Source organism: Eubalaena glacialis, chromosome 5, assembly GCF_028564815.1.
Source record: "Eubalaena glacialis isolate mEubGla1 chromosome 5, mEubGla1.1.hap2.+ XY, whole genome shotgun sequence".
Lineage (NCBI taxonomy): Eukaryota > Metazoa > Chordata > Mammalia > Artiodactyla > Balaenidae > Eubalaena > Eubalaena glacialis.
In genome coordinates this window covers 33,750,600-33,773,672 of record NC_083720.1, presented here as the reverse complement: position 1 = coordinate 33,773,672, position 23,073 = coordinate 33,750,600, and the positions used below count along the sequence as shown (strand labels likewise).

General features: G+C 34.6%; 1 protein-coding gene across 2 annotated transcripts in view; it reads right to left on the bottom strand.

The window, feature by feature from the left end:
• TBCK (TBC1 domain containing kinase) overlaps window positions 1-23,073 on the bottom strand; it is a 236,208-nt gene that overhangs the window by 167,470 nt on the left and 45,665 nt on the right. For both annotated transcript variants that reach the window (XM_061191187.1, XM_061191186.1), the window contains exons 5-10: window positions 22,001-22,074; window positions 17,301-17,442; window positions 3,943-4,003; window positions 2,537-2,598; window positions 2,220-2,281; window positions 1,136-1,284 (exon numbers count right to left, since the gene is read on the bottom strand). In XM_061191187.1, coding sequence (XP_061047170.1) covers window positions 1,136-1,284; window positions 2,220-2,281; window positions 2,537-2,598; window positions 3,943-4,003; window positions 17,301-17,442; window positions 22,001-22,074 — 550 coding nt within the window. The remainder of the gene's footprint in view (window positions 1-1,135; window positions 1,285-2,219; window positions 2,282-2,536; window positions 2,599-3,942; window positions 4,004-17,300; window positions 17,443-22,000; window positions 22,075-23,073) is intronic.

The following is a 23,073-nucleotide window of genomic DNA, read 5'->3' as shown; positions in this document are numbered from 1 at the left end:
GGCTCCCATCCCTTCCCCTGTCCTTGGAATGTGTGTTCAGCTTGCCTTCCCCACTCCCAGAAGCTGCTCCAAGAATACAGCCTTGAGATAGACATGTGGTGTTGAGATTGTCTGCACTGAATACACAACTGAACCCAACTAAGGCCTCTATATATAAATTTTTAAGATTCTGGAGGGGAGGTGAGGAAATCTGCTCATATGGTGGCAATTCAAGTCTAGCTTCATAAGCAAATTCTCTTGCTTATTAAAAAAAAAGAATAGTCATACTACAAAATGCAGAGGATTAAATGCAGATATGCATATTGGTTGTGTATTCAGTTTCTTTGAGAAAAAAAGTGTAATTTTTACCCTCTGTATCAGAGACATACGGGATATACGTATCAGATATATCAAGCTCTGCAGGAAAGAAAGAAGGGCAGAAAAAAGCACTTGGGTAGGCAACCAACACACACTGTCCCATCTTTATGTCTTGAGGCAATTTGTGCCTCTTTTGAGAAGTCCTCTCAGGGAGGCTCCGCTTCCACTATACTACGCGCGTACTAACCTACATTTATAACAGTAATTATGTGACTGAATGTCTGTTTGCCTCTCCATTTGGCACAAATGATACTTGCAGATACAGTGTATGGAACATAGTAGAAACTCAATAAATATTTGATTGAACCAATGTTCAGTAAGTATTTCCTGCCACAGCTTATGTCATGATAATTTTTCAGTATAAAGGTAACATACTGGTGTCCCTAAAACACACATTCTGTGAGTTGTAATCTTCAGAGAGGAATTAAAAGAGAAACGGTGATATTCTGTTACAAACATGGAATATAATGATATGGACTTCCTATCAATAATATGATTTTTTGAGATCATTTATAATAAATTTTATGAAATATGATATACAAATATTGTAGTAGTAGAAATTCCATTGGAAATCAGAAGATCTGATTTTAGCATTAAGATTTGAGATGAAAATAAGACCTTGGTTTACATAATAAAAAAATTTTTGTTTGGTGCTACTTCCTTTCCTTGATTCTTAAATTTCTTGCTCCAAAGAAATTAAATTTAAAGGACTAAAATGTTAGGTTATATTTTAATCACTTCCAGAATTACTTCTATCCTTTGTTGTATTTATCATTACCTTTACACAGCTGACTGATGTCCTCAGGCAGAGTTAAATCGGCACATCTCAGAGAAGAAGAAAACAGGCTGGTAGGTTTGGTAAAGGGAGTGTATAAAGGTGACACTTCACTGAACACATTGTCCTGCATTAATTCATCTGGGGTTGGCCTTAAGAAATATTTAAAATACAGAACATGAATGAAAGTCATTAAAATTTTTCTAGAATAATGGCACACTTCAAGGGATAGTTAAAAGTCAAAATTACCTCATTAGCATAGAAAATAATAAAGTTCTCCTTATTAGAGTCTAGATATATACCTTTAAAAAGAGAATCAAGTGACTGTAAATAAATGCTGACCTTTTTACCTTTGTTGTGCTTTTTGTACTTTATGATCTATCAAAAATTATTACGTATGAGCGTCTCCATTTTTTACTTTCAGCTTGACCAACATATACCTGCTTTACTGAATACCTTAATTAAATAATAAAATTGTAAACTGATAATATCTTCTGATTTTCTTCCTACTCTCTTAGTTAATGTGGTATATTTACCCAAAACTATGCTTTTCATACCATTCCTCTCTTTAGGAAATGTTTTCCTGAAGACAAGTTAGAATACATTATTTTCAAATATTATATACTTACTGAGTTTAGGGACAACTGGATGGCTAACAATGACATCATCAAATGAAAATAAATAATAAAACTTCTAAGAAATCCTTTTATATTATCAACAATTATTAACTTACCTCACCATTTATCTAAGTTCTTTTCTATAATACATATTTGCCAATAAACTTTGTTCTCATTTTTCTCATATCATTTGTATCTAGGCATACCTACATTCCACAGTTTAGCTGATTTTCTAATTGGAGGCTAGGAAATGAACTAGTAACTGCTTTTGGTATATGCCAGTTTTCTAACCACGGTTTAATTATTTTTTCTTCTTTTATTACCATACATTAAAGCCATAACTAACAATTATGATACCAATATCATGTATTACTATATATGTTAATATTCTTATTTAACCCATTAGTATTAAAAAATTAACTACTTATATGTTAAGATCTCAGTAATAATCCCAAACTCTTGATATCAACCTTTTAGAAGGGTGGAAGGTGAGGCACTTCTTCAAAAGATCTATCACATTTTCAGGAAGCTCCTGGTAAATAGAGAGAGAAAAGAATTATTTTAAACAATCCATTTAAAAATTTATATTACTTAAATGTTTGCTACTTTACAATGTTTTGACTTTTTTTGAAAGTCTTTATTTGGACTTTAAACAAATTCATACTAGTTTGTCACTCTGTGAAAAAGCAGATATCTAAACAGAAATCAACATAGCTTTAAAATAGTTTGCTATTGAATCCCAAGTATGCAGAATAAATAAATTTTCAATAACAGATTAATGACAAACCTTTATAATGTCCAGACAACCATGCTCTTCAGCCAGAACTATTATAGTGTCATCTATGCAGTCTATAAAACAGAAAAATTATATGAATTAAATCTGCTTTTCTAACTTAGACTAACTGGGAATTGAACTCTAATAAATTTTTTTAAATTGTGTAATGCAGTTTTAGAACTTGGAATATTAAAAAGCTTGAGACTTTTTCAACTTTCCTTACATGCTTTGATAAAAATAAAGACTTCAAACACTAAGTACTGATTGTATCATAGATACTGAAAGATAGCACCTTAAATAGTGAGTTAAAGCAGTAATTCAAGGAGGTAAAGATTCTCTCCTTCTCTCTTCCTCTCTCTCTCTCTCTATATGTATATACACATATTACTATTTAAAAAGGCTTTAGTATATTTTTACGATTATAAGACTAATTTATTTTTATTAAATACAATTTGGAGAATGTACACACGTTTCTCTGGGATTTAAAGTATAAGTTCTACAAACGTATGGACAGGAAGGGGGGAAAGCAGCAGAGGGTGGGGGTGGTGGTGTGATGAACTGGGAGATTGGGATTGACATGTATACACTGATGGGTATAAAATGGATGACTAAAAAGAACCTGCTGTATAAAAAAATAAATAAAATTCAAAAAAAAAAGTATAAGTTCTAGTCTGTAGACAACATTTATAGATCTCTAAGACTCCTTAATAGCTATATTATCAATCTTTGATATTAAAGTGGTAAATATTATATAAAATTTTATGCAATTTTATTTACAATTCATTATTATTTAATATTTACTAATATTATTCTATACAAATCCTTATTTGTAGACCTTATTAACCCGTACACCAATCTGTCACTCTTTTACACAAAGTGCTCTATCACTGTTTTTCTCTCCTTTTTTACCATACGTGCTTAAATTATTCCATTCTAAAGTGGATTACACAAATTTTTATAAATGTGAATGACAAATATTTGGATTATATACATGTAAAATATATGAGCTTGTAATAAGGAAAAATAAACATTCTTCCTCAGTCATTATTCACACACAATTCACCAAGTAGAAAGCTCAAAAGTTACAATACATTGCCTGAAGGTAACTGTGACAGAGAAGTACAATTTTATAATCTCATATTTTGATTTCACAAGTTAGTTTACTTGGCTAGATCATGCTAAGATTATATCCATGTACATTATAATTCCTTAGTGAATGAGGAAAGCTGTCCTATAATACTTCAAAGGCACTTCTTAAACTGTCCTGTTAATGCTTACCACTGATCATTAGAAAATTAAAGAAAGTGAGGATATTTCAGTGTATCCACTATTTTGAAGAACACATTCTCAATATGCATAATTACTGTCACTAAAGATTATATTTATAGTTGAAAGATAATCAATTGTGAGACACTTACCCAGTGTAAGCAAAAATTTTAGTCTTTCAGAAATATCCAAACTCTGAAATAGTTTTCTTCCCTAAATAAAATGAGAAAAGAAATTCTTGTTAACATTTACATCATTCTTCCCCGGGAGGTCTTTTTTTTTCAGCGCTGAAAATGATTTTATCAGTTACCTCTATTTCTCTTGAGAGGTTTTATTAGATTTTTTGAGTTGGCTCCACTAAAGAAAAATCATTGGTGATGTAACATTTTTTAAAATGTTGCATAATATTTAACACTTAAGCATTTCATATATCTAAGGATCATTACATTTTAGTTTGATCTCAAGCATTCTTCATTTTTGAGACTTACATATACCTGGTTGTCTAGAGGAACTCCAGGAGTCTTATTTGATTAAAAGACCAAGATGCCATATTACCCTTTCATCAACCCGATTAATTCTTACTTATATAGCATGATCCAGGTAGTCTGTTATCTCCATTAAGAAACATTCCATGACACTCCTTCCTCTTCCCAAAGTGACTTAAGACAACCATTTTTGTGTTCCCATAGCACCTGGTATATTTCTTTATTTTAAGACACATACATTGTATTTTAGTTGTTTCCTTATTAGTTGGCTTCAGGGGGCTCCTTGGAATGGAGTCTTGAATCAAACACTTACAACTTTAATGATCATGTGTTGAGCAACTACTGAGTGCCAAGTTGGACTTTCCACCACCAATTATATAACTTGGGCAAATTACTTAACCACCTTAAGCCTCACTTTTCTCATTTATAAACTGTAATATTAACTATACATGCCACACAGGGTGCAGTGAAGGTTATATGATGTATAAAAAAGTGCTTAGCATTTTCTGAATAAAGAAAATACTTCATAAATGTTGGCTATTATTATGTTTCTCTTATTATTAACAAATTAAACTTATATGATCATTTAAATAGACTTAGAAGGAAAAGGCTTAAGAAGATAGCTTGGTCTTTATGTAGAGAAAAAGAGGCTCTGATTTTCTGTTTTTTTTGTTTTTTTAATAGAGAGGAAAAAATCTCTTAAAGACTTATGAAATTAGAACTACAGGTGGAGAGATCATTGAAAACAATTTGCCATTCCTCTCTCTCTTCTCAATCCCTTACACTACTATCAACATTAATCTTCTAGACCTAAATGTAAGGCCAGATACTATAAAACTCGTAGAGGAAAACACAGGCAGAACACTCTCTGACATAAATCGAAGCAAGATCCTCTTTTGATCCACCTCCTAGAGTAAGGAAAATAAAAACAAAAATAAACAAATGGGACCTAACTAAACTTAAAAGCTTTTGCACAGCAAAGGAAACCATAAACAAAACAAAAAGACAACCCACAGAATGGGAGAAAATATTTGCAAATGAAGCAACTGACAAGGGATTAATCTCCAAAATATACAAACAGCTCATGCAGCTCAATAACCACAAAAAAAACAACCCAATCAAAATAATGGGCAGAAGATCTAAACAGACATTTCTCCAAAGAAGACATACAGATGGCCAAAAAGCGCATGAAAAGATGTTCAACATCACTAATTATTAGAGAAATACAAATCAAAACTACAATGAGGGAGCACCTCACACGAGTTAGAATGGTCACCATCAAAAAAATCTACAAACAATAAATGCTGGAGAGGGTGTGGAGAAAAAGGAACCCTTCTACACTGTTGGTGGGAATATAAATTGGTACAGCTTCTATGGAGAACAGTATGGGGGTTTCTTAAAAAACTAAACTTAGAGCTACCATATGATCCAGCAATCCTACTTCTGGGCATATACTCTGAGAAAACCATAATTCGAAAAGATACATGCACCCCAATGTTCATTTGCAGCACTATTTACAATAGCCAGGACATGGAAGCAACCTAAATATCCATTGACAGAGGAATGAATAAAGAAGATGTGGTACATATACACAATGGAATATCAGTCAGCCATAAAACAGAACGAAATAATGACATTTGCAGCAACATGGATGGACCTAGAGATTGTCCTACTGAGTGACGTAAGTCAGACAGAGAAGGACAAATATCATATGATATTGCTTATATGTGGAATTTCAACAAATGGTACAAATGAACTTATCTACAAAACAGAAATAGAGTCACAGATGTAGAAAACAATCTTAGGGTTACCAGGGGGAAAGGGATAAATTGGGAGATTGGGATTGACATACACACACTACTATATATAAAATAGATAACTAATAAGGACCTACTGTATAGCACAGGGAACTCTACACAATACTCTGTAATGACCTAAAAAGGGAAAAGAATCTAAAAAAGAGTTGATATATGTATAACTGATTCACTTTGCTGTACATCTGAAACTAACACAACATTGTAAATCAACTATACTCCAATAAAAATTTTTAAAAGAACCACCTTAAAAAATTAATTGATTTCAGTTTACTTAAAAACTTTAAATGGTCCTCCATACCTTACATAACTAAATATAAATCTCTCAATACAGCATTCAAAGTCTCCTAGGATATGGCTCCAATATAACTTTTCAGTTTAAATGCTTACTCTTTATCTATCCTGTGATGAAAACACATACACACACACACACACGAAGCAGTTAAATTTGATTACTTGCAATACAGTGAACACACTCTGCTATTTAGATTCATGTTATTTCTCTACTAGTAATTTTTTCTTCGTGTCTATCAAAATTCTGTATAGTCATCCCTCACTATCCAAGGGGGGCTGGTTCCAGGACCTACTTGGATACCAAAATCCACTGATGCTCAAGTCCTTTATTTGAAGTGGCACAGTATTTGCATATAACCTACACACATCCTCCCTTATACTTTAAATCATTTCTAGATTACTTATAATACCTAATACAATGCAAATGCTATGTAAATAGTTATAAATAAAATGTAAATGCTATGTAAACAGTGCTGTTGCACGGCAAATTTAAGTTTTGCTTTTTGGAACTTTCAGGAATTTTTTTTCAAATATTTTCAATCCATGGTTGGTTGAATCTGTAGATGCAGAATCCACAGATACAGAGGGCCAACTATATCCTTTGTTTAATTCTTACTCCCAAATGTTAGTTTTGTGACTTAAAGAATTCAAAATTCAAAATCCTTTCTCTCAGCACTTTGATGGCACTGTCCCACTGTTGTCTTGCATTCACACTGCTAAGAAGTTTAATGCCAATCTAATTGTTATTCTTTGTAGGTAATATGTCTTTTCTCTGGCACATTTTAAGATTTTCTCAACACTGATAAAGACATCAGAGCTTAGTAAAGGCAGCTTAGCATGTTGGTTAAGGGTACATAAAGCTTTGGACACAGATTGATGGACACAAATCTGCTGAATTAGTTACTACTATGTTGTAGTAACAGGTTGTTTAACCTCTCTGTACCTCAATTTCCTAATCTGTAAAGTAAAGGTAGTAATTAGATAAACTTTATAAGACTGGCAAGAGTACGGATTGAGATAATAGATGTAAATACATTAGAAAAGTACCTGGCTCTTACGAAGCGCTCAATAAATGTTATCCACTATTTCATCATTAGTCATCTCCTAAAAGTTTAGTATAAGATTTCTAGCTATTTGTTGTTGTTGTTGTTGTTTGTATGTTGTGATTTTTTTTCTTTTGCCTTGCAAGGTAATTAGTATGTTCTTTCAAATTGAGAACTTTACTCTCTACTTTTGATACTACTATAAGATATTAGAACATCTGAATCTATCTTCTAGGTCTTTTAAAATTTCATTTATACTTTCAATCTTTTTATCCCTTTTTGTCATATCCTGGGAGATTAACTCAGTGTTCAGTGTGTCCAGTTTCCTATGATCCAGTTTACGTTTTTTTTTTTCTTAAAACTCTTAGCTGGTTCTTGCTTTTTTTCAGTAAATGTTCTTGATTCCTAGTTTCTGTAATTGTTTCATAAATTGAATTGTTTCCTTTGTCTCGTAAAGAACAAGTACATTTATTATAAAGTCCTTTCTATTTGTAACAGAATGTAAACTCTATTCGTTGTTCCTTTTTAATAGTAGAGGCCAACTTTAGATGCTTGTTGTTTCTTAGATATGTACTCATTTTTTAATACAGAATTCTCCTATACACGTTTTGGACTATGGAAACTTCTGGGTGACAGAGCAGCTGTACTGACTTTCTGGTAATATGGCAAGATCTTCCTAGCAAAGTGCTAGAGCTTTTTGTCTATTTCCTTAAAATTTCTGACCTGCCAAAAGTTCCCTTTGTTAATTGTTGGTGTGTTATCAATTTATATCTTAATACTTTGTATCAAATCTAAAGGTTTGATGAGGTAGAAGAAGATTTAATCCATCTTAAAACTGGACGCTAAACTTTAAGCACCACTTAAAATGTCATGAAGCCCCTATCATGGAATTAATATTTCCTTTCTTGGAATTCACACAGCTCTCTGTGTTTATCTTCAAAGTTTATGAATTTGCATTAATTTATAAGCTCTTTGACAATGCACCTTAATCACAGTTTATCCCTACTGCATTGCTATACACACAGTAAAGACTCATCAACATTTGTTGAATCGAATTACTCATATGAGACATACCTAGATCATTAGTAAAGAGTTTAAATATAAATGATGGTAATAAAAAGGAAAAGCTACATACTTCACATTTACACTTATGTATACTTCACATTCCAATAAAATTCTTCATTAAGGCTATGATTTTAAACAAAAATGAGATTTACTATCACTTCATACCAATGAAAAGAAAGATGGTCTAGACAAAGGATAGCAAAGAATCAGAAAATCTGGCATTTTCCCTTAGAAAAAGCAGTGCCAATATGTAAGCTACCATGTTACTGTGAATATTTAAATATTAATAATAAAAGCTACCATTTATGGACTGTTTGCAAAGCAACACCCTATACTAAGTACTTTATATACGTTATTTCATTTAATTTTTCCAACAGCTTTACAATATAGATACTATTATTATTTATGGAAGTAGAACCAAAGCCTTAAGAAGTTAGGTTAGTTACCCTAAGTCATACAACTATATTTTGCTGCATTAGATTTCAAACCCAGTTCTCTCTGACTACAAAATGCTGTCTCTTAACTATTATGCTTTACTACCTCCACTGTTAAATTAGTTCTCAAAACACACAAAATGAAGAAAATAATGTCATCCTAATTCTTAGATATGGTAAAGATCAATGAGTTAATACTTCCAAAATACTTTAAAAATCTCTTGGAAGAGAGAGACCTTCAAGGTAGCAGAGGAGTAAGACGTGGAGATCACCTTCCTCTCCACAAATACATCAGAAATACATCTACATGTGGAACAACTCCTACAGAACATCTACTGAACGCTGGCAGAAGACCTCAGACTTCCCAAAAGGCAAGAAACTCCCCACGTACCTGGGTAGGGCAAAAGAAAAAAGAAAAAACATAGACAAAAGAATAGGGACAGGACCTCCACCTCTGGGAGGGAGCTGTGAAGGAGGAAAAGTTTCCACACACTAGGAAGCCCCTACACTGGCGGAGACAGGGGTGGCAGTGGGGGGAAACTTTGGAGCCACGGAGGAGAGTGCAGCAACAGGGGTGCAGAGGGCAAAGCAGAGAGATTCCCGCACAGAGGATCGGTGCCGACCAGCACTCAGCAGCCTGAGAGGCTTGTCCGCTCACCCGCCGGGACAGGTGGGGGCTGGGAGCTGAGGCTCAGGTTTCGGAGGTCAGACCCCCGGGAAAGGACTGGGGTTAGCTGCGTGAAAACAGCCTGAAGGGGGCTGGTGCGCCACAGCTAGCCGGGAGGGAGTCCAGGAAAAAGTCTGGACCTGCCTAAGAGGCAAGAGACATTGTTTCGGGGTGCGGGAGGAGAGGGGATTCAGAGCACCACCTAAACAAGCTCCAGAGACGGGTGCAAGCCGCAGCTATCAGTGCGAACACCAGAGACAGGCATGAAACGTTAAGCCTGTGTGCGAGCACAGGTCACTAGCCACACCTCCCCTCCCGGGATCCTGTGCAGCCGGCCACTGCCAGGGTCCAGTGATCCATGGACAACTTCCCCACGAGAAGACACAGCGCACCTCAGGCTGTTGCAACATCACGCCAGCCTCTGCCGCCTAAGGCTCGCCCCGCATTCCGTACCCCTCCCTCCCCTGGCCTGAGCGAGCCAGAGCCCCCTAATCAGCCGCTCCTTTAACCCTGTCCTGTCTGAGCGAAGAACAGACGCCCTCAGGCGACCTACACGCAGAGGCGGGGCCAAATCCAAAGCTGAAACCCAGGAGCTGTGAACAAAGAAGAGAAAGGGAAATCTCTCCCAGCAGCCTCAGGAGCAGCAGATTAAATCTCCACAATCAACTTGATGTACCCTGCATCTGTGGAATACCTGAACAGACAACGAATCAACCCAAAATTGAGGCGGTGGACTTTGGGAGCAATGATATAGATATTTTTTTCCTTTTTCTCTTTTTGTGAGTGTGTATGTGTATGCTTCTTTGTGTGATTTTGTCTGCATAGCTTTGCTTTTACCATTTGTCCTACCGTTCTGTCTGTCCGTTTTTGTTGTTGTTGTTGTTGTTGTTTTTAGTATAGTTTTTAACACTTCTTATCACTGGTGGATTTGTATTTTGGTTTGGTTGCTCTCTTCTTTCTTTTTTTTTTCCTTTTTAAAATTACTTATTAATTTTTTTACTTTTAAGAATTTTTTATTTTAATTATTGTATTTTATTTTATTCTTTCTTTCATTCTTTCTTGTTTTCTCCCTTTACTTCTGAGCCGTGTGGCTGACAGGGTCTTGGTGCTCCGGCCGGGTGTCAGGCCTGAGCCTCTGAGGTGGGAGAGCCAAGTGCAGGATACTGATCCACCAGAGACCTACTGGCTCCATGTAATATCAAACAGCAAAAGCTCTCCCAGAGACCTCCATCTCAACGCTAAGACCCAGCTCCACTCAAGGACCAGCAACTACAGTGCTGGACACCCTATGCCAAACAACTAGCAAGACAGAAAAACAACCCCACCCATTATCAGAGAGGCTGCCTAAAATCATAAGGTCATAGACACCCCAAAACACAACACCAGACGTGGTCCTGCCCACAAGAAAGACAAGATCCACCCTCATCCACCAGAACACAGGCACTAGTCCCCTCCACCAAGACGCCTACACAACCCAGTAAACCAACCTTAGCCACTGGGAGCAGACACCAAAAACAATGGGAACTACGAACCTGCAGCCTGCGAAAAGGAGACCAAAAACACAGTAAGTTAAGCAAAATGAGAAGACAGAGAAACACACAGCAGATGAAGGAGCAAGGTAAAAACCCACCACACCAAACAAATGAAGAGGAAATAGGCAGGCTACCTGAAAAAGAATTCAGAGTAATGATAGTAAAGTGGATGCAAATCTTGGAAATAGAATGGAGAAAATACAAGAAACGTTTAACAAGGACTTAGAAGAACTAAAGAGCAAACAAACAATGATGAAGGACACAATAAATGAAATTTAAAATTCTCTAGAAGGAATCAATAGCAGAATAACTGAGGCAGAAGAATGGATAAGTGACCTGGAAGATAAAAGAGTGCAAGTAACTACTGCAGAGGAGAATAAAGAAAAAAGAATGAAAAGAATTGAGGAGAGTCTCAGAGACCTCTGGGACAACATTAAACACACCAATATTAGAATTATAGGGGTCCCAGGAGAAGAAGAGAAAAAGAAAAGGACTGAGAAAATATTTGAAGAGATTATAGTTGAAAACTTCCCTAATATGGGAAAGGAAATAGTTAATCAAGTCCAGGAAGCGCAGAGAGTCCCATACAGGAAAAATCCAAGGAGAAACACGCCAATACACATATCAATCAAACTATCAAAAATTAAATACAAAGAAAAAATATTAAAAGCAGCAAGGGAAAAACAACAAATAACATACAAGGAAATCCCCATTAAGGTTAACAGCTGATCTTTCAGCAGAAACTCTGCAAGCCAGAAGGGAGTGGCCGGACATATTTAAAGTGATGAAAGGGAAAAACCTACAACCAAGATTACTCTACCCAGCAAGGATGTAATTCAGATTCAACGGAGAAATTAAAACCTTTGCAGACAAGCAAAAGCTAAGAGAATCCAGCACCACCAAACCAGCTCTACAACAAATGCTAAAGGAACTTCTCTGGGCAGGAAACACAAGAGAAGGAAAAGACCTACAGTAACAAACCCAAAACAATTAAGAAAATGGTAATAGGAACATACATATCGATAATTACCTCAAATGTAAATGGATTAAATGCTCCAACCAAAAGACACAGACTGGCTGAATGGATACAAAAACAAGACCCGTGCATATGCTGTCTACAAGACACCCACTTCAGACCTAGGGACACATACAGACTGAAAGTGAGGGGATGGAAAGAGATATTCCATGCAAATGGAAATGAAAAGAAAGCTGAAGTAGCAATTCTCGTATCAGACAAAATAGACTTTAAAACAAAGAATGTTACAAGAGACAAAGAAGGACACTACATAATGATCAAGGGATCAACCCAAGAAGAAGATATAACAATTGTAAATATTTATGCACCCAACATAGGAGCACCTCAATACATAAGGCAAATGCTAACAGCCATAAACGGGAAAATTCACAGTAACACAATCATAGTAGGGGACTTTAACACCCCACTTTCACCAGTGGGCAGATCATTCAAAATGAAAATAAATAAGGAAACACAAGCTTTAAATGATACATTAAACAAGATGGACTTAATTGATATTTATAGGACATTCCATCCAAAAACAACAGAATACACTTTCTTCTCAAGTGCTCATGGAACATTCTCCAGGATACATCATATCTTGGGTCACAAATCAAGCCTTGGTAAATTTAAGAAAATTGAAAGCGTCTTTTCTGACCACAACACTATGAGACTAGACATCAATTACAGGAAAAAATCTGTAAAAAATACAAACACATGGAGGCTAAACAATACACTACTAAATGACCAAGAGATCACTGAAGAAATCAAAGAGGAAATCAAAAAATACCTAGAAACAAATGACAATGAAAACACGACGACCCAAAACCTATGGCATGCAACAAAAGCAGTTCTAAGAGGGAAGTTTATAGCAATACAATCCTACCTCAAGAAACATATCATATAAACAACCTAACCTTATACCTAAAGCAATTAGAGAAAGAAGAACAAAAAAACCCCAAAGTTAGCAGAAGGAAAGAAATCATAAAGATCAGATCAGAAATAAATGAAAAAGAAATGAAGGAAATGATAGCAAAGATCAATAAAACTAAAAGCTGGTTCTTTGAGAAGATAAACAAAATTGATAAACCATTAGCCAGACTCATCAAGAAAAAGAGGGAGAAGACTCAAATCAATAGAATTAGAAATGAAAAAGGAGAAGTTACAACGGACACTGCAGAAATACAAAGGATCATGAGAGATTACTACAAGCAACTCTATGCCAATAAAATGGACAACCTCGAAGAAATGGACACATTCTTAGAAAAGCACAACCTTCCGAGACTGAACAAGGAAGAAATAGAAAATATAAACGGACCAATCAGAAGCACTGAAATTGAGAATGTGATTACAAATCTTCCAACGAACAAAAGCCCAGGACCAGATGGCTTCACAGGTGAATTCTATCAAACATTTAGAGAAGAGCTAACACCCATCCTTCTCAAACTCTTCCAAAAAATTGCAGAGGAACACTCCCACACTCATTCTACGAGGCCACCATCACCGTGATACCAAAACCAGACAAAAATGTCACAAAGAAAGAAAACTACAGGCCAATATCACTGATCAACACAGATGCAAAAATCCTCAACAAAATACTAGCAAACAGAATCCAGCAGCAAATTAAAAGGATCATACACCATGACCAAGTGGGGTTTTTCCCAGGAATGCAAGGATTCTTCAATATATGCAAATCAATCAATGTGATATACCATATTAACAAATTGAAGGAGAAAAACCATATGATCAACTCAATAGATGCAGAAAAAGCTTCTGACAAAATTCAACACCCATTTATGATAAAAACCCTCCAGAAAGTAGGCATAGAGGGAACTTTCCTCAACATAATAAAGGCCATATATGACAAACCCACAGCCAACATCATCCTCAATGGTGAAAAACTGAAACCATTTCCTCTAAGATCAGGAACAAGACAAGGTTGCCCACTCTCACCACTATTATTCAACATAGTTTTGGAAGTTTTATCCACAGCAATCAGAGAAGAAAAAGAAATAAAAAGAATCCAAATTGGAAAAGAAGAAGTAAAACTGTCACTGTTTGCAGGTGACATGATACTATACACAGAGAATCCTAAAGACTCTACCAGAAAACTGCTAGAGCTAATCAATGAATTTGGTAAAATTTGATCATTGGTTTTGACCTGTGATGCACAGAAATCTCTTGCATTCCTAGACACTAATGATGAAAAATCTGAAAGAGAAATTAAGGAAACACTCCCATTTACCATTGCAACAAAAGAACAAAATACCTAGGAATAAACCTACCTAAGGAGGCAAAAGACCTGTATGCAGAAAACTATAAGACACTGATGAAAGAAATTAAAGATGATACAAACAGATGGAGAGATATATCATGTTCTTGGATTGGAAGAATCAACATTGTGAAAATGACTGTACTACCCAAAGCAATCTACAGATTCAATGCAATCCCTATGAAACTACCACTGGCATTTTTCACAGAACTAGAACAAAAAATTGCACAATTTGTATGGAAACACAAAAGACCCCGAATAGCCAAAGCAATCTTGAGAAAGAAAAACGGAGCTGGAGGAATCAGGCTCCCTGACTTCAGACCTTACTACAAAGTTACAGTAATCAAGACAGTATGGTACTGGCACAAAAACAGAAATATAGATCAATGGAACAGGATAGAAAGCCCAGAGATAAACCCACGCACATATGGTCATGTTATTTTAGATAAAGCAGGCAAGAATATACAATGGAGAAAAGACAGCCTCTTCAATAAGTGGTGCTGGGAAAACTGGACAGCTACATGTCAAACAATGAAATTAGAACACTCCCTAACACCATACACAAAAATAAACTAAAAATAGATTAAAGACCTAAATGTAAGGCCAGACATTATAAAACTCTTAGAGGAAAACATAGGCGCAACACTCTATGACATAAATCACACACAGCAAGATCCTTTTTGATCCACCTCCTAGAGAAACGGAAATAAAAACAAAGAAAAACAAATGGGACCTAATGAAACTTAAAAGCTTTTGCACAGCAAAGGAAACCATAAACAAGACAAAAAGACAACCCTCAGAATGGGAGAAAATATTTGCAAATGAAGCAACTGACAAAGGATTAAACTCCAAAATTTACAAGCAGCTCATGCAACTCAATATCAAAAAAACAAACAACCCAATCCAAAAACGGGCAGAAGACCTAAATAGACATTTCTCCAAAGAAGATATACAGATTGCCAACAACACATGAAAGGATGCTCAACATCACTAATCATTAGAGAAATGCAAATCAACATTACAATGATGTATCACCTCACACCAGTCAGAATGGCCATCATCAAAAAATCTACAAACAATAAATGCTGGAGAGGGTGTGGAGAAAAGGGAACCCTCTTGTACTGTTGGTGGGAATGTAAATTGATATAGCCACTATGGAGAACAGTATGGAGGTTCGTTAAAAAACTAAAAATAGAACTACCATACAATCCAGCCATCCCACTACTGGGCATATTCCCTGAGAAAACCATAATTCAAAAAGTCATGTAACACAATGTTCACTGCAGCTCTATTTACAATAGCCAGGACATGGAAGCAACCTAAGTGTCCATCGACAGATGAATGGCTAAAGAAGATGTGGCACATATATACAATGGCATATTACTGAGCCATAAAACGAAACGAAATTGAGTTATTTGTAGTGAGGTGGATGGACCTAGAGTCTGTCATACAGAGTGAAGTAAGTCAGAAAGAGAAAAAGAAATACTGTATGCTAACACATACATATGGAATCTGAAAAGAAAAAAAAATGGTTATGAAGAACCTAGGGGCAGGACAGGAACAAAGACGCAGACGTAGAGAATGGACTTGAGGATATGGGGAGGGGGAAGGGTAAGCTGGGACGAAGTGAAGAGTGGACTTATATATACTACCAAATGTAAAACAGATAGCTAGTGGGAAGCAGCCACATAGCTCAGGGAGATCAGCTGGGTGCTTTGTGACCACCTAGAGGGGTGGGATAGGGAGGGTGGGAGGGAGCCACAAGAGGGAGGAGATATGGGGATGTACGTATATGTATAGCTGATTCACTTTGTTATAAAGCAGAAACTAACACACCATTGTAAAGCAATTATACTCCAATAAAGATGTTAAAAAAAAGTCTCTTGGAAGACAGAACAACAGATGAATAATAAAAATGTGTGCCTCTAAAGACCTTATTATCCATGTAGACAAACATGACAAATGCTAAAATAGAAAAGGAGAGAAGAGAGAAGACAGAAACTAACCCTGGCAGGTATTTGGAGGGAGGATCGACAAAATATTAGTTGTCTCTCCAAATCCATCCTGATCTTCTTTCTCAACATTTAGGCATTTCTATTCTGTTGAACCTACATGTGGCCACATGAGTAAAGTGCCACTAGTGAAAAGAACAGAGTTGATATCTGCAACTTTTACATCATCTTTTTAAAGACAGTTACCGTGAATTCACTCCTCTCCTTTCCTTATGGCTAAAAAAGAGGATAAAGAGAGCATCTTTGGAAATCAGGTGGTGAGAATGGTGGCGCCATTTCTGATAGCCTAAGTTTTTGCATGATGTCGTGGAACAGAGCCCACCCTAACTTTCTGTGGACTGTTACATGAGGGAGAAAAACATCTGTGTTCTTTAAGCTACTGCAGTTTTAATTCCTTTGTTTTTAATAGCTGTATAGTCTTTATTACCCTAATAAATATAGAGGATATTTCGGGAAGGCCTCATAAAAAGCCAACTCAGTTACAAAGTGAGTCTTATAGGAGACACAATAAGAGAGGAGAAGGGATTTAAGGAAGAAAGAATACCACAGAAGGGAGAGAGAGCATGAACATACCAAAGAGTGTAAGCAGTTTTAGTGTAAATGTTTCTAAATATGCTTAATTTTTTACACTTAGTACAGTGTAAATTTTTAATACTTCATAAAAGCACCAATATTTCTAGATATACCAAAATAATATACAAATAAATTGTCAAACAGGATTTTTTAAGAAGTCAAATTGAGATTTTTTCCCATTATCTAGTCAATTTGCAAAGCAAAAACATGCTACTGATATTACTAAATAGCCTTCCTATCCAAAAATACTTTTCTAAGAAACACACAATTTATTTTTATGAGTTTACTATTTCTTTATACATACCACACAAAGCTCAAATAAAATGATTCCAAGAGACCAGACATCTGATTTGGGGCCAGAAGGCAATGGTTTCTCACTTGGCACATGATCATTGGTTTTGAAAATTCCTTGTGCAATTACCTCAGGTGCCAAGTATGATGGATACCTAAAATGGTATATTTTAGAAATGAATAATTACTATGAGCTAGAAAGGGGGAAAGAAGTATGCAGTGGTACAATTTTACTATCAGTACAGTACGACCTATGTAAAAGCTCAATGCAATTAAACGAACAACTCTTTCTAGGAAGAATTCTAAACTAACCATAATACAGGCTTTTATGTCTAGGAATCAACAGCAAATACATGAGTCTCAAATAATTTAAAACCTATCATGTCTCTGCAATATTAGTTCCTTTCTTTGCTTTCCTCTGTGTTAACACATTGCCTTCTTGCAGCCTTCCAGGTTTCCAGGCGTTTTTCCTTCTTCCTTACTGCCTATCTTCTCTTTATACTTAACTCTTATTTAAAGCATATATTATCTTTGAAAATAGTATTTATTCTTTTGAATAGTAGCAATGTCAAAATCTGTAAAAATATATAAATTAAAAGGTAAGACTCTCTCCCATCTCTGTACTCCAGTCACCCACACATATGTATGTATAAATAAACTTGATCACCCATCATCATTGCCCCATAGGGAAGCATACTATATGCACTATTCTGTACCCTTTTTCACTCAAAATATATTTTAGAGATCATTCTAAAAAAAAAGTATAGATTTGCCTCATTCTTTTTGAAAACTGCCAATAATTTCATTGTATTGATGCATTTAATTTACTTGATGCAACTCTGAAGAAGGATATGTTGGAAGTTCCACTCTTTTGCTATTACAAACAATGCTGACATGGATATATTACAAATATTCCCTTTCCCATGAATGTGTATGTGTAGATGAAAGACAAATTCCTAGACATGGCACTACAAAGTCATAAGGTAGATGCATTTAAAATTCTGATACATGTTGCCAAGTTGCCCTTTCAGGTTATGGCAATTTATATTCTCATAAGCAATATATGAGTGCCTATTTCCCCTTACCTTCACCAACACAAGTTTTTTGAAAATTGCTTTAGTAAATACAAAAGACAGAATATTAAATGAATAAGGTATAAAGAATAAAGTTTAAAAGAACACCCATGTACCTATCAAGAAGTTTAAGTAAAGAATATGAAATTATCACTAAAGGTCCCTCTCTGCTTCTCCCTAATTATACCTCCCTGGTATCCCCCAAAAGGAACAGACAACTGGAATTTTTGTGTTTACAATCTTCTTCCATTTCTTTATAGCTTTACCATATGTTTGCAACCCTAAAAAGTATATTGTTTAGTCAAGCATATTTCTGAACTTTATAGTATTGGAATTATGCTGATGGTATTCCTTTGTGATTTGCTTTTTTAATCAATGTTATTTAAAAGAGCAATGCATATTGTTGCACGTAGATTTAAATCATTAATTTTTACTTCTATTTTATGAATATATCATAATTTATTCATTCTAATGTCAATGGGCATTTAAGTTATTTCCTGTCTTCTATATTATAAACAATGTTGCTAGAAATACTATGTGTACATCTGCAAAAGTTTCCCCAAGGGTATAAACCTAGGATTGAATTTCTAGGCCATAAGACATGTGCACTTTCAACTTTATAATATCATGCCAAATGTTTTTTGAAAGGGATTGTATCAATTTATACTCCCACGAGCAGTGTACAACAGATCCTATTGCTTACTTCTCCAACACTTGTTAGACAGCAGTGACAGCCTTTCTAACGTCTGGCCATCTGGTGGGTGGGACCTACACACCGTTGCAGTTTTAATTTGTATTTCCTTGATAACTAAAGAGGCTGAGGCACATTTTCATACACATAAATTTGTACTATGACATCATTTTACCCTAAGGTGATCATATTGATCTTCTAAATGAATGTGTGAAATCTCTGGAGACAAGTGAAGTCTAGTAGAAAAGCAATGAACTTAATATTATAATACCTGTATTCTAACTTCAGTCCTATCACATATTCTATATATGATTTGGGTTTCTTAATCTATAAAATAGGAATAATAATGCCTACCTCACAAAACTGTTATAAATATTAGTGAATACATAAAGAAATTTTATAAAAATGAAAAATCTGACACATATGCAATGTTTTAGTTTTGTCCTCATTAGCATGATACATTCAGAAGGTAAACTGTTCATTTTTAATCCTGATTTCCAGCACATCTAACCCCAAAATAACAGCATGGGTAGTGAAAAGTCAAGCAATACTACGGGTAAATTGTTATATCTAAAACTTCTGATTGGTGATCTCTGGAAGTATAGAGGTGACTTTTGCTCCCAAAATTCTAATTTCCTTTCTATCAAGGACTTGTTAATTAATAAAAATAATAAAACTTAAGATTTTTTAATGTAGATTATCTCCTTCAACAAGTGTCTCTTCTTTAGCATAGCATTTTAACACTCTTACTGGAACTCTGCCGTGAGTATGACTGGTGAGATAAATGTAAGTGGCTTTCACCATCTGTCTGATGCTTTAACAAGGTATTAAAGCTACTGGCCAAATAAAATGAATGTCCAATTTCTAACTCTTTACAATATTTTGAAACAGATGTTAACATTTTACTTTGCTGTTCTTTAATATTTGTCTTTTGAATCAACTGCAAGCTTCTTCTGGTGTAAATATTTTCTTTCATGACTTAGCTGTTTGATCACTTTATTTTTCCTGGCTAATGTTTCACATTTTGCTCTTTGATACTTTCTGGTCAGACCTTTTGGGTCAAAGACTTCAAAGTAAGCCAAACCAAATGGCACATGAGACCAATTCTATCCAAGCATTTTAAATTCAAACACAACTCTTCAAAATCCTTGATGTGCTTTAAGAAAAATCACTTCCTTTCTTCTATTCATCATTATAACCTAAAGAACCTTTAAGTAAAAGGCAAAAAATTAAAGTAATTTTTGTTTGTATTGTTTTTGGAGTTCTCTCTCATACAAATTTAGACAAAATGAAGAAGCACATTCACTACAGCTGCCTAAAAGCTATTTTAAAAGGCAATTATTACATATGATGAAGATACCAGAGCTTTATTATGAGCTTAATTTTATTATTTCAAAAGGTTTTTTTTAAAACAAATAGAGCGTAGGCTATTTTTACAAAATATTGTTTTTGTGCTTGTGAAAACAATTGTTTGTTGCCTACAACCACAAGTTTTGGTATGTAAAACTATAAGACTATGAAATTATGCACATTAATAAGTAGGCCATCAAACAGAAAATTTCCCATTAAATAATGAGCTTCTTGAAGAATGGGAACCTATCTTATCCATGTTTGTATATCCAGCAGCCATAAGAAAAGGTATTTGATAAATATTTTCTTAATAAATAAAGGAAGGAATGACTAAACAATTTATTTTAAGATTAATAGCTATGGCCAAGCTAATGAAAATTTTAAGTGACAAAACTATAAGCTAACTTACAAAGATAAAAGGTAATTTATAAATGAGATCTTTTTTAAAAAACATCTAATTAAGTTTTTAGGCAATGTTTTCCTGCAGAAACATACTCCATGACTCCAAACCATAATTCCCAATAATGGAGTGACAGAACTGACTTTAGGGAGCCCAAAGAGCAAAACACAAATGGATACTATTAAACAGAATCTCACAGCAATTAAGAAATATGCTTAAGGTCTCTAGAAAATTGTATTATATCATTTTAATTTGCTGGTTTTGATAATTATTTTGTGGTTATGTAAGAAAATTCCTTACTTTAGGAAATACAAACTGAAGTATTGAGGGGTAAAAGGCCATTATATACACTAATAATTCTTAAATAATTCAGAAAAAAAATTATATTATACACAAATACACATATATGTGTAAGATAAAAGAAAGAGAGAAAACAAATGTAGTGAAATGTTAACATCTGGGGAGTCTGAGTTAAGGCTATACAGGAAATCTTTGTACTATTTTGTAACTTCTATGTATCTAAAATAATGTCAAAATTAAACACTTATAAAAGAATTATATTATTAACATGTTTAAAAAGCAACCAAACAATAAATATAATACAAACATCTATATCAAAGCATTCAATTGAGTCCAGGATGAAATAAACTTTCATTCCTTTTTTGGAGGCTAACATAAATCTAGAATTCCATATCAGAACCTCTCCAAACTTAAACACAGACTTTCAGTTAGAGAATCCACCCCATTACCTCTGATAGCTACAGTGACCCGACTTGAAGCTTAATGTACAATTACATCTTAAAGAACAGGGAATTAAACTTAGAAATATTAGAAGATAATATGAGAGTGATTTTTCTGTCTTTTGAGGAACATACATTATCATTAAGTGAGAATCTTGTCAGCCTTCTTGCCTTAAATTTACCTAATTCTGAATGAAATAAAATTAATTTTAGGAAGCATTATAAGGTGAAGAAAGTCAATAATCTGCTAGCCTCACTACCAATTGAATGAAAGATCAACCTCAGGGACCTTTTGTATGCTGGGAAAAACTCATTGTCTACTCTTAGAAGTATATGCAAAATTAAGATATTTTTAATTTTAAAAAGGTAGTTTTATGTCAAAAATAATAAATTAACAAAATACACACTTCATTAAAGATTAGAAAGTTTAAGACGGAACTCAGAAAAAAAAATTCTTACCCAATTGGGAAATCAACATCATCACCATATGCTGTCATGTGATAAAGTCCAAATTTAGCCAATTTAACATGTCCCTACAATATTAAGGAAGAAAAAAAAATCATTATAAAATATTTTAATATCACTGACAGGGAAAATTATGATTATATATTTTATAAGTAAGGACACTATCATATAGTCAGATACATTAAGAAAATATATTTTAATTTGCCATAATTTTATTAAAAACTATTTGTCAGTGTTTGAAGTCTGCTTTATATTCATTACAAACACATATATACACACACACATATTTTTTATATATATATATCAAAATGACAAATAACATTTAAAAATTTTTGCTGCTTATATTTTCTGGGCTTCTCTAAATAGCAAAAATGTTCTTAGTTGTCTTGAATCCTCAGTTAGAATATATTGTGGTAATTTTCACAGAAGAAAATTTTTTCAGGGAGTTGCAAGTCCATTCACAATGTTATAATTTAAACTTGACATGGACGTTTTTAACTTGAAAAGGTCAGTTCACAAATCAAGATATTAGTGAATCTGCTTGATTCCCAACAATTTTTTATACTGTTTGAGAATAAGCATAATTATCACAAAAGCAAGATTCTTAAAAGGCAAAACAAATTTTATAAGTCCCTTAAGTTTTTCCCCCCTTTAGATGTTTAAGACTTAAAAACAACAGTCAATTTCAAAGTTGTTTTCTTTTTCTCAAGAACTCTATTTCCCAGAATTACAAAACATTTACATTTTAAAACAATTCAGACAGTTAGATACTCTACTACCGTAAGTATGAAATTAATGAGCACCATTTTATCTTTATTTTTAATATCATAGGGTATATACTGAAAGTCTGGAAGAAAGTCAGAGAAAAAGAATAATCCTACTAATACAAAAAATAATATCCCAGAGGGCTTCCCTGGTGGCGCAGTGGTTGAGAGTTTGCCTGCCGATGCAGGGGACACGGGTTCGAGCCCTGGTCTGGGAGGATCCCACATGCCGCGGAGCAACTGGGCCCGTGAGCCACAATTGCTGAGCCTGCGCGTCTGGAGGCTGTGCTCCGCAACAGGAAA